The sequence below is a fragment of the Apium graveolens genome, unplaced genomic scaffold, assembly GCF_009905375.1.
Source record: "Apium graveolens cultivar Ventura unplaced genomic scaffold, ASM990537v1 ctg8610, whole genome shotgun sequence".
Classification (NCBI taxonomy): domain Eukaryota; kingdom Viridiplantae; phylum Streptophyta; class Magnoliopsida; order Apiales; family Apiaceae; genus Apium; species Apium graveolens.
The window spans coordinates 69,909-82,783 of record NW_027421324.1 but is presented as its reverse complement, the minus strand read 5'-3'; the positions used below and the strand labels follow the sequence as shown (position 1 = coordinate 82,783).

The window sequence follows — 12,875 nt, the reverse complement described above, 5'->3', positions numbered from 1 at the left end:
AAATTAAGACCCTGATTACAAGCTAGCAAGGCATTATATTTGTGACCTCATTTATTCACTAAAGTTAATTCCTTCAACAGTTGTGAAAAGGTAAGACTATATATCTAAAGATCATATGCCAATCAGGAATCTGAACAATCGCCTAAGAAGTATTCAATTGGGAATATGAACAATTACCGCAGAGGAACGGAAGGAATACCAAGTATTTATCTACTATATATGCAAAAAGATAATAAATAGGGTCTTTGAAAAAGATGAAGAGACTAAAGTAATTATCTGCACCTTTTGCTTTCTGCACCCATGTACTATTCTGGGCATTACCGCATCTAGTAGGTTGCAGCTGCTCTAAAATAATTGGATGGACATTAAAGAAGAATCCACAGTAATAATATTTTGAGGCTTCATCTGAGCCAATCACGGTCAGATGCTATGGATTTAGATGGCCTACAACAGCTTCCTCAAGCAATTGCAGAAAACCAGGGCAATATGGTTGCACTGATGACATCAGTAATATGTTGGGTAGTATTTCAATTCTGGTGGATTATATTTGTTGCTGTATATATTTTGTTGAGATTGTTTGACGAATTGATTAAAAGAAAGGTCGGAAAATGCTACAAATGCGGACTGAGTTGGCTCATGATCAGGGAGAACCATATTCAAAACTCAATTTTTTTGAGAAGCATCTACAAGAGAGGCGGTGTTACTTATACCAATTTACAGCAACCTGAGCAGCATGTCTTAAGGGATGAAAAGAGTTCACAGCATTCAAGTGATGGAGAGCGCCTTATACAGGAGGCAGAACTCGAACAATTACAGAGTGATACCGACAGGTTGAGGACTGAAATTATGAATATCCAAAAGGAACAGGAGAATGCAGATAATTATCTGTTATCTGTTAAAGAGAGGCTGAGAAGGACTGAACAGAAGCAACAGCAGATGTTCATTAGCATGGCCAAAGCATTTCAGAACCCCTTATTTAGCGAGATTCTTATGCAGCAGCTCAGGCCGAAAGAAGCACTGGAGACTGCTGGAACTTCAAAGAAACAAAAGCTGATTGCTCCACAGTGCAACAAAGGTCCAGCGGAGGCATCCTATTATCCTATATATGCAAAAAGATATAAATAGGGTCTTTGAAAAAGATGAAGAGACTAAAGTAATTATCTGCACCTTTTGCTTTCTGCACCCATGTACTATTCTGGGCATTACCGCATCTAGTAGGTTGCAGGTGCAGCTGCTCTAAATAATTGGATGGACATTAAAGAAGAATCCACAGTAATAATATTTTGAGGCTTCATCTGAGCAAATCACGGTCAGATGCTATGGATTTAGATGGCCTGCAACAGCTTCCTCAAACAATTGCTGAAAACCAGGGCACTTGTTAAGAAAATTATAAGAATAAGTTTATAACAAGATCAATAATATTAATCTAAAGGAACTTATTACTAGACCTTCTCATGTAAAAGTAATGCACATGAATGATTACTGAACATGAAAATATGCAAGATATAAAATGATGGTCAACATGTCTGCTGCTTAATCCTCTTTATTGCTTCTAGTTTATGTTTGCACTAGCCAAAAAGATAACTAATAATAAACATGCAGATTCGTTTTACAGAAACAAAGTCGTAGCCAGTGTCTTACTTACACTTTACACACAAAGCTAGATCAACCAAAAATGAACGTGAACGTATCCATTCTAGATTTCTTCTTCATACACTTTACACACAATCATTGTTTCTGCAAGTAATTCAGAAATTCAAATAAAAATGAAGAATTAAATATAAAAAAAAAATTATACTCATAAAAGATTGTACAAGAAGAGGACCTTAAGAATCTCTGCACTCCATGAAATGGTGAGCAGTGAGCCCAACAATTGCTTGCAGGAAACATAAAAACATTTTCAAACTTGAGTTGAAACTGTACGGGGACGGGGACGAGATTCGTGGAGCACTTTCTTCATTGTTTCTACAAGTAATTCAGAAATTCGAATAAAAATGAAGAATTAAACTAAAAAAAAAACATAAATTATACTCATAAAAGATTGTACAAGTGAATTGAGTCTTGAAATTGACACCTTATAATTAATAAAAAGGGGCGATTGAGAGATTGAATATGATGAGACAGCTTCGTGTAGAAAAAGAAATCAATCGGCTGCAACTCGATTTCACCTCCAAAACCATGATTACATGAAATTGATTACAATAAACGGGTGCTAATCCCTAACCCTAAGCCGTATTATATAGGCCGAGCAAGTGCCATTTCCTTATTTTTGAAGCAAAACATGGGCTTGGTAAATCAAGTGACCCAAGTCCACTGCCATCTCCTTCTTCATGGGCTCGGTAAATCAAGTGACCCACTCCGATTAAACGTGTTTAAAATTTAAAATTTAAAAATTAAATATTAATAAGATTAAAAATAAAAATATTACTTATTATTAAAATACATTACATAATTAAAAAATAAAATATTACAAGAACATGACAATTTAAAATATTACATCTGAAACAAATCTATCTATTATATATCTAATACAGCAACAAGGGTTCGCTGAGCAAATTTAATCATAAATACAATAATTAATGTTCATATAATATTTGTTTTAACCATTAATGTTCATTCATTATTTAATCATAGATACGGTAATTAATGAGCAAATTTAATCATGAATATAATAGTTAATATCCATACAATATTTATTTTAACCATTAATACTCATTCATTATTTAATCATAAATACATTAATTAATATCCAAACATTATTTGTTTTAATCATTAATACTCATTCATTATTATATAATTAATACAGATTCATTCATGTAATTTTTATTACCTCAATTAAAACATCATTAATATGTAAGTCATTAAAAATAATTTCTTCATAAAATTTACATACTCTATTAAAAATTAGTATAAAAATTTAAATGATAACCATTGCATAAGAATTCATATAATACATAAGTTATCACATCATTAACTTATTAATATCGATTAGTTGTTGCATACTTAATATATATATATATTTATAACTAATTATTATAGAGATATATGCATGGATCATATAATACCTAAGTTATGACTTACTAATATAGATTAATAATTGCATACTTAATATATACATATTCATTTATAACTAATTATTATAGAAATACATGCACGCATGTATACATACATATGTACGTATGTACGTATATATGTATATATATAATAATTTAGTTAGAGATGTTATATTTTCAGAGCAGGTTCTTAATTATCAGAGCAAGACAATAAAAAATATTATATTACCCTCAGTTTATTTTTCTATTTGGCATGGAGTAGTATTGTCTTATCCTTTTTATTTGCTCCGAAAATTAAAAACCCTCATTTCAAATGAAATTTCCCTTAAATTTCCCTTTTAGTTAATGATTCAAATTTTTTTGTCTACAAAAATTGTCCTTATTTTTAACGTAAGTTAAATTCTAAAAACGAGAATACATACATTATTAATTATCAAATTAATAATATAAATAAGTGAATTTTAAATATAAAGTAAAATTAAATATTAATATTAATAGTAATAATTTTAAATTTCATTAAAAAGAAAAAATATTTCATTTTAATAGCAGGTTTATAAAACATATATATTAAAAATTCTAATAATAATAATAATTATTATTTATATTATATTAATAATAATTATAATAATAATAATAATAATAATAATAATAATAATATTATAACAAAATAAATAATATTAATACATGAGAAACTTGAGTACAAAATCATGTTATTTATAAAAAGTGGTAGTACATTTAAATTATAATAAATTTTATTTGTACAAAATATTATTGTTCGTCATTAATTTTAATGATATTATCACAGCCTACCAGTGACCTTTAATAACACAGTTGACTGACATATACCATATTTATCACATTAACACTAATATTTAGATCTATTATAAACATTTGCGAATTAAATATTACAAACAAATGAACTAGATAAACTTATATATTAAATATGATTATGTGGATCAGAACCATTGATACCTCTAACTGAATATATATTTATATCTAACCATGTCATACTTTAAGTATTATATTTTTGTATTTACACAAAAATAAATAAATTATGGGCTTTCATATATATATATATATATACATACATATATATATATAAATACACACACATATATATATATGTATATATAATATATACACACACATATATATATGTATATGTATGTGTGAATTTATGTAAAAAAAACCTTTAACTTATGGTCTTCATAATTCATAAAATATATGATAATGTTGGTTTATATTGGTATTTTACTCCGTCATTATGGCATGAACGGATAATATTAACTAAAATAAATAATCTTGGTAAAGTTTACATATTAAAATACAACCCGAAAGCGCTTAGTATGCCGTGAGATGTGGATTTATTAATATTTTTTGAGAGAGGGGAAAGAGTTACTGAGGTCGGAAATTAAAATTGAAGAATACTAAAATTCAAATAACAATTATAAAATAAAATCTTATGTAAACAAACAACTATATTATGTAATATTACTAAAATTTCTAAAAAATTTCCATGGATCGTCCTTAACAGTAAAAAACAAGAAATGTCACTACAAGTCTCTACGTTAATTGTAGATAAACACTATTGCACCAATGTCATCAAAATAAAAATCTACTCATATACAAAAATAAATCCATCATCATTAGGAGGGGGGACAACATGAAATATTATCAACAAGAAAAACTAAAATAATATCGATTCGCCCAATATAGAGCATGTCCGTGCATTGCACGGGCTACAGAGCTAGTTAATCATTATTATGGAACATTGTGATATGCTCAACCAGATCGAATTGTAGTTGACGATGTTTCTGCCTGTTACAAAGTTGGATAGTCCTTCCGATATACATTTCATTAGAGGCTAAAGATTCTTCGCCTAAGTTTGGAGGCGGTAAGCCATATGTTGCATCATCGTAAGATGGTAAAGCGCCAAAGGGAGTGACGTATGTGTCTCTCTCATCCTCAACGATCATATTATGTAGTATAATACACGCTCTCATTATTTTAGCGAGATCTTCTTTATCCCAAAATTGTGTTGGATCATGTACAATTGCAAATTGAGATTGCAACACGCCAAATGTCATTTCTATGTTTTTTCGATGACCTTCTTGATATTTGGAGAACAATTTTCTCTTTTCACCCTATGGGCGTGGAATTGTTTCACGAACGTAGCCCATTCAGGATAGATTCCATCTGTTAGATAGTACCCCATGTTATAGTTGTTACCATTAATATTGTAATTTACCTCAGGAGCACGACCTTCTAGTACATCATCAAATATCGGTTATCGGTCTAACACATTCATGTCGTTATTAGAACCAGCAACTCCGAAAAATGCATGTCATATCCATAGGTCCGATGAGGCAACAACATTAAGCAATATTGTTGGAACTCCTTTATGACCCCTCATGAACATCCCTTTCCATGCTTTAGGGCAATTTTTCCACTGCAAATGCATGTAGTCAATACTCCCCATCATTCCGGGAAAACCGCGAGCCTTTCCCATTTTTATGAGACGTTGTACATCATTTGAGTTTGGCTTTCGCAAATATTCACTCTCAAAAATTAAAATAATATTGGTAACAAATTTTTTCAAGCATTCAATTGCAGTGGACGTACCAATGCACACATAAACATCAACTGCATCCGTTCCAATTCCATATGCCAACATGCGTATGGCCGCCGTGAATTTTGTAAAGGTGATAGGCCCTTTCTTTCCAATGCATCAACCTTCTGCTGAAAATATGGATCAAAATTTGAAAGAGCATCCACAATTCGAAGGAACACGTGTCTTCCCATTCGAAACCGTCGTCGGAATGTATCTAGAGGGTATACTGGATTTTGAGCAAAATAATCTCTCTCCAATCGTTCATGACGCGCTTCGCGGTCTTTGCATATCACTCGTTTAGTCGTGGTTGACGAGCCTTCTTCAATAAATTCTTTAGACATATCAGAGTTCTCATCCGTAGTATATATTTTGATTGCACTGTGAATGAAAAAAATGAGTTGCAGACTATCACAAAGAACAGACATGTTTTATAGGAGATAAAAATAATAAAAGAAAACGGCTAGTTCGAACTAAAAATAAACAAGAACTAAATTACAACGGCTAGTTCCAAATAGAAACAAACAAAAACTAGCTTCCAAGAACTTATTCCAAACAGAATCAAACGAACAACTAGTTTCCAACAACTAATTCCAAATAAAAATAAACAAGCAACTAGATTCCAATGGCTAGTTCCACCTGCGTCTTGATTTGACTTCCTCAATAATTTTGGCATAAATCTCTCGTTGAGCCTCTTTCATTATACTAGTATCAAGCGTAAGAAGTTGCATATCTGATTCATTCTCTTTCCTAGCCTCCTCTTTTTCTTAAGTTCATTGAACTCTGCCATTAGATCTAATCTCCTGCATAAACTAGCTTTTATTTTTTCATAATCTTTTTTTTAAGATCATTAAACTCTGCCTTTTTTTCCCGTCCCTCTTAGCTGCTTTTGTACCTTTAGGACGAACCGGTGATTCAACAACATTCTCATCTGTTGGTGTTTCATTCATCAATGATGAGTAGTTCCCAAAATCACTAAATTTAGTTCTCTTTGCACTTCCATTATTTGTCTCTTTAGGCTGTCTCCATTTAGGATGTCTCTTTAGATCATTCCAATGCTTGTCAAAATTAAACTTCTTATTGTATTTAGTTTTATGGAAACCATGAGCTGCCGCAATTATGTTGTCCAAATTTGTACCACTCCCCATTTTTGAGACAGCCTCCTCATAACATGTTCTATATTGCTAAGCCCCTTCATTTATTCGTTGCCACCTTTTTTTGATAGATATTACCCCTCTTTTGATAATACCGTGATTACTTTATTCACAATAGTTACAAATTTGATCCCAAAATTCACCTTTTTTATTCGCCCCGATCAAGGGATCAATCGACACATTCAACCATGCGCTAATTAAGAGTTTATCTTCAGGAGGTCATTTCACTTGTTAGGGGAATGGCAAGGGTTTGGAAGGTGGTATTGGGTTAACGATATATGAAACTAATATCATATGACGTATGTTTAGTTGATTGCTATAATTGATATTGATAGTATATTAATATCATGTTTGGTTGATTGTTGCAATTTATTTGAGTAATTTTAAATATTTTTAAGGTTATAATTTTAAATAATTTAAATAATAAAAAATTTAATATTTTTTTTATATTTTTTAATTGCTAACTTAATTTTGTATTATAAAATTACACGTAGTATATAAATTATTATTATTATTATTTTAAATTTCTTATTGTGTGCTATTTTTCGGCCGTAAATATCATTTAATATTATTTTTTCAATAGTCATTTTTAAATTAATATTTATAAACTTAGGGGTGTATCCTTATTTAATAAATTTTTTAGGTTCAATAATTCACTTTGGATATTAGAAATATTTAAAAACTAGTTGCCCTCCTATCTCTCTCTTTCGCAAAACCTTAATTCTTATTTTTTCGATTGGTTAATGATAAACACTGTTTTGATAATTTTTCCTAATTTTTATTTACTTCAAATAAATCTATCTCTTCATTAAGAGTTTTAGTTCTATGTATAGGTTTTCTTAACTATATATTGTGTTTTGTTCTCTCTCATTGTGAGAGTTTAGTTTGTTTGTTTTGTTCTCTGGAATCGTAGATCTACAAAATTTCGTATATTGGTTCATTGATAGGGGTCCTATCAGATTACGACTATTATTAATTGTTCGAATGCGTTTCGACACGTCAAATTTCTGTGTTCTCACAATTTCAACAGATTGTTGGATTGTCTATATAAAATGATGTATATGTCAACAATGCGAGCGAGAAATATACAACAGTGAAAGATCCGATCAACGATCGTAGTTTTGTTCAAAAAGACTATGATTTGATTTATCTTGATACGTATTTATTCAGTTTTAATTATTATTATAATTTTTTTTGGATTTTAATTAATAAACTAATTGAATATCCAATTTTTTTTAATAAATGACAGCTAATTTAACAATCTTGAACAATTTTTTTTTAACGTAGGTAACCGGCGGCCGCTACCCATCGGGTGCGCACTAGATAAACCTTACGGGCTCCTAAAGTTCAACAACTTCCATTTAGATTTTTGAAATATTAAAATAATAAATTAATAATTGGTACACTGATATAGAATTCAGGATTTTAGAAATCAAACTCCAATTAAAATTCTAATATCTAATTTAGCAGTTTTTAATTTTGTAGGGTTCAAAATGCCCCGTTAAAATTTTAAAAATATTAAAACTTAGTAAAATGCACAACAATCCAATTAGAAAAAATTGGGGAAAGCGTTACTTAAAGCGATCTAACTTAAGTAACGTTTAGCATAACAAAAAAAAATTAAAAACCTCAAACACAAGTTCATCTAGCGTCATGGACAAAAAAAGGAAAAAAATAGTATTAATAACAACCAACATGCTAAGCAATTTAGTGTTTTAGCTAAACGTTACCATTTTATGCGTTTCTACATACTATTTGGACTGTTTTTACATGTCGTGCCATTTTAAACAATATTCTACCCATGTACCATATAGGGCTAAAAACCGGTATACTTGGTGTTATTAATTATCTTTACATTATCAGAAGCAATTTGTACTTTACCCGAATGTGAAAGAAAACATTATACTTGAACAAGGTACATAATCTGACTGCAGGTTGGGTTTTTAAATCTTGTTAACTTTCTTGACTTTTAATTGTCAACATTGTAAAATTGACATTTGCTACTTTCTTGACTTTTAATTGTCAACATTGTAAAATTGACATTTGCTCCATGATTGTTGATTAGTGAGTTGAAGGCTTTTACTTGGACAGTAAAAATGTTTCACAAAAAACGTACTCGCCCTGTCTCTAAAAACGTGTCCTATTTATGTTGGACACGTTTGCCAATACACACTTTTGATTGTTAATATCTTTAATTTTGTATTACTATTAAATATAAAAACTTCATTGTATTAAAATACTCATAAATACGAATTCATCAAGATGACTATATTTGATCTTATAGATTAGACATAAATTAATAGTCAATCGCTTACCATGAATAATGTCAAAATTCAAAATAGGAAAGTTATTGTACATGACTTTTTTTGAAATAAAGAATTTGTACGTGGTTACTTTTGTTTGGAAACCGTATTTTTTATAAAAAAAATTCAAAGTAAAATCGTAAAAGACTTTGAAAAGTAGCATTTATTTCAAACAAATAAACATTACTAACTTATTTTGAAAAATAAAACATTAAAATCTATAATGTTAACCGTCGTCCGTGTAAAATGTCGTTCAGGTAAGAATAAATTCTACGAACTTCAGCAGAATTGGAATTTGACTTAGGTTCAGAAGTAATATCGTTTAGGTCAAAATCTCTACGAATCCGCTGAATAACATTTAGTTCAATCTCTAGGAATTCTGGCAGAATTAGAATCTGATGAATGCTTTGGAATAACACATCAACGGTCCCAAAAGTTCCCCGCCTAGCATGTCGACATCATCATCAATATTCACGTCTTTAACTACCTTTCCTTCTATTGCACTTCTAAGCTTTCCATGACATCGTCGAAACATTCCCCACAAAAAATTGTGCTTATACCCCTCTGTAGTAAAAAAGAAAAGATCATTATAATCAAGCACATGCTATAATCAGGTGGTGTATATATGATCCAATACTTCATCAAATGAGTTTTCACTTTATCTTCCCTCATCACAGATACCAACTAAAACTAATATGACAATACAAGTAGTACTATAAACCAAGCAAAGTGAAAGACGACCTGGCTCCCTTTTATTACGTTTAACATACTTGTGTTCATTTAATATGCATATACATATGCAGTTTGGACATATCACATGGATAAGCACTTTTTTCCTTAAAGACAGACATTAATCCCTATTTAATTTATGGCGCTGTTAGTTTAATTTCATATCAAACAAATATCCCAAGTCCATATTCAACAAGAAAATGTACTCTGAAAATACTGTACGGCCATTATCAGGGGATAGAGTAGCGTCTATATCTGCTATAGGAAGTTAAGAGAAAAGTACACAAACCAATCACAGAAGCACATTTATTTAGTGAACATCATTGTCAAAAAGGAAACAATTACGAATTCAAAGCAGCAGTCAGAAAAAAGAAGTTAAGGCTTATGAGAATATGTGGTCACATGGAATAACATAAGTTTTGCTACAGAAACTTATGAGACCAGTTTTATACCCAATGGGAACGTTAACCTTTACAATGGAAGAAAGTGAGAGCTAGGCCCAGTACACTGGAAAACTGCAATCTTACTATCTGTTGTTCAGATAAAATTAAATGAACTTTAGTCATGGTATCTGGACTAGGAAAATGAAGGAGCCTGTACACATTTAATATTTCTTTAGTCATAACTATGGAAGACAAAGAAAGAAAGCTGTCAACAAATTCATATTAATATATGTGGATTGATAATAATCACCAACATTCATGTACCCAAGAAACTCTTTGCCTACAATTTTTACTGTCCTGCCATTTCTATACCTACAAATATGATCTTAGATGTGAAAACAAATACACAGGCAAACTACAAAAGAGATAATACAACAACTTCACCAAGTACAAAATGTTTCTATAACCATAGGTTCGTATCATCTCAAAGTTATCAAACATGTGGAGGCGTCCATGGATCCAATCAGCATATAGCATTTGGAAACTTGCAACACAATCACTATCTTTTGCAGTTATATAATTTATTTATTTTTAAATACCGATTAAGGCCGTGTTTGTAAAGGGAAAAAAATAATATATCTGCAAAAAAGTACTTTTAAATAAACCGTGCGTAACTAGGATATACTTGTCATGTAAATTAATAGGAAAATACATCAAAAGTTAACCTGTAGGGCCACTCCTTTAAATCTTCCTCTGAAGTCTTTTGCAGTAATCCTTCTGTTTCTTGGGAGGAGGATAATGATCAACTCTTCATCCTTCGTTTCTTGCATGACCATTTGCTTCAACTGAAGCGGAGGAGCAAAACTAGACCTTCTCATGTTACAGTCATGCACACCACTTCCATGAATAAGTAAAATATGTATGATTTAATATTGTCGGTAAAAGATATAACATACATTAACTATGTAAACCATTCAGAATGAGTTGTGACCGGTCTCCAATGGAGTAATTTGGAATACGTACCCAAAAAAATTGATACCTCAAAGGTATAAATGACTAAATAATAAATATGGTATTTAGAGTATCCACATGAGATTTATAACTCCAAATGTGAATACTTAAAAGGTAAAAATTGACTACTTTTGCATGAAACAAATGTGATTTATGAGTCTCGATGATGGGTAAGACACTATGTTTCTTAACCTCTCAATATGGTTGCACTGATCACATAGGTATTATGTGGGGTAGTATTTCAATTCTAGTGAGATTTATCTATTTTTTTTGCAAAAAATCTATTGATTTTAGTTGCATGAATTTCTATAATAAAAATAAAATAATAGCAAATAAAAATATCTAAAAAAAATAACAACAAATATTACAAATCTTGCATTAATTTAAAAAGAATGGACAATTACCTGGAAACTATATGTCAACGGGGGAGGGGATTCATGGAGCATTTTCTTCATTGTTTCTGCAAGTATTTCAAAAATTTATGAAGTAGAAGTAGCAGTTCGATAATAAAATTAAAAAAAAATCACAGAACAAACTTAAAGATGGTAAAATAATTCAGTCCAATGGTCTAACTGTGCCACAATCATATGTATACACACACAGTATACACACACACACATAGATAATCATAGATAATCAAGATTGTATAAGTGAATAGAGTCTGGAAATTTCATATTCCTCCCTTCTATATATCTAAAATTGATATACGTTTTATGAGGAGATTTACTGCACATATTTTCCTCCACTAATCTTAGTTCATAATTAAGTTTTTACATCCCTTAATTCGAAGAAGAGTGTCACTAAACGGGAGATGATGACAACTATGCTCATTTATTGTGCACCATTGAAGTAAAAAACTAAGTACTAGGGAACCACACATAAGACTATACCTCAGATTCAAAAGTAATTGCATCTCCTTGTTCAGTGAAGCATTTTCAATAAGACAGGTTGTCTAGATAATCCAATGTTTCCAAACCTTCTATCCTCACTTCACTGTAAACCATATGAATTTTTGTCAGTCCAGGTAGCAGAAACAAAAGAGGACGAGCTAAATACTGTAAATTTCACTCCGGCAAGCCTTCATAGTATCAAGAAATCTAATTAAGCAACAAGATCGCAAAGTCTACATTCCTTCTCCTTTATTATTATGTGGCAAATGATCAAAATAACATTGAGAAGGAGAAGTGTCTAAATGGCACATCTGAAAAGCCTTCAAGTGTCACTTATGTAAAACATAACGCACACATGTGTTTCTGTTAGAATAATATAAGATCCTGTAAAGGGCCATTCTCTAATACCTTGAGGTTTTAGAGTAACTGGTTCCTCTACATGGTATCAGAGCTCAGGCCGGCAGAGGACTCAGGTTCGATCCATGCCAACCCCAACATTTCTCACAATTTAAGAGGGACACGAAAGGCAAATTTATGCCCCAAAGATGGGCGCCCGTGATCCACTCTTCGACCCATAAATGGGCTTTCGAGTGAGGGAGAGTGTTAGAATAATATAAGATCCTGTAAAGGGCCATTCTCTAATACCTTGAGTTTTTAGAGTAACTGGTTCCTTGACAATTTCAACTATAACTTAAATGTATTGTGCATGTACTAAAATGTGGCAGTAATTTAAACGTGTCAGTA

General features: G+C 31.0%; 2 protein-coding genes and 1 long non-coding RNA gene across 3 annotated transcripts; all 3 read right to left on the bottom strand.

Moving 5' to 3' along the window:
- Positions 1-4,804: 4,804 nt before the first annotated feature.
- On the bottom strand, positions 4,805-5,140 carry LOC141705165 (uncharacterized). The gene has a single exon (XM_074508231.1). The coding sequence runs from the start codon at positions 5,138-5,140 to the stop codon at positions 4,805-4,807; it is 336 nt and encodes a 111-aa protein (XP_074364332.1).
- Positions 5,141-5,397: 257 nt separating this feature from the next.
- On the bottom strand, positions 5,398-5,727 carry LOC141705164 (uncharacterized). The gene has a single exon (XM_074508230.1). It carries the CDS (start codon positions 5,725-5,727, stop codon positions 5,398-5,400), a length of 330 nt encoding a protein of 109 aa, XP_074364331.1.
- Positions 5,728-9,367: 3,640 nt separating this feature from the next.
- On the bottom strand, positions 9,368-12,691 carry LOC141705189 (uncharacterized). Its single transcript, XR_012568244.1, has 4 exons — positions 12,132-12,691; positions 11,646-11,701; positions 10,956-11,100; positions 9,368-9,682 (listed from the first exon to the last, which is right to left on the bottom strand). It is a non-coding gene; the product is annotated as an uncharacterized LOC141705189 (long non-coding RNA).
- Positions 12,692-12,875: the final 184 nt, after the last annotated feature.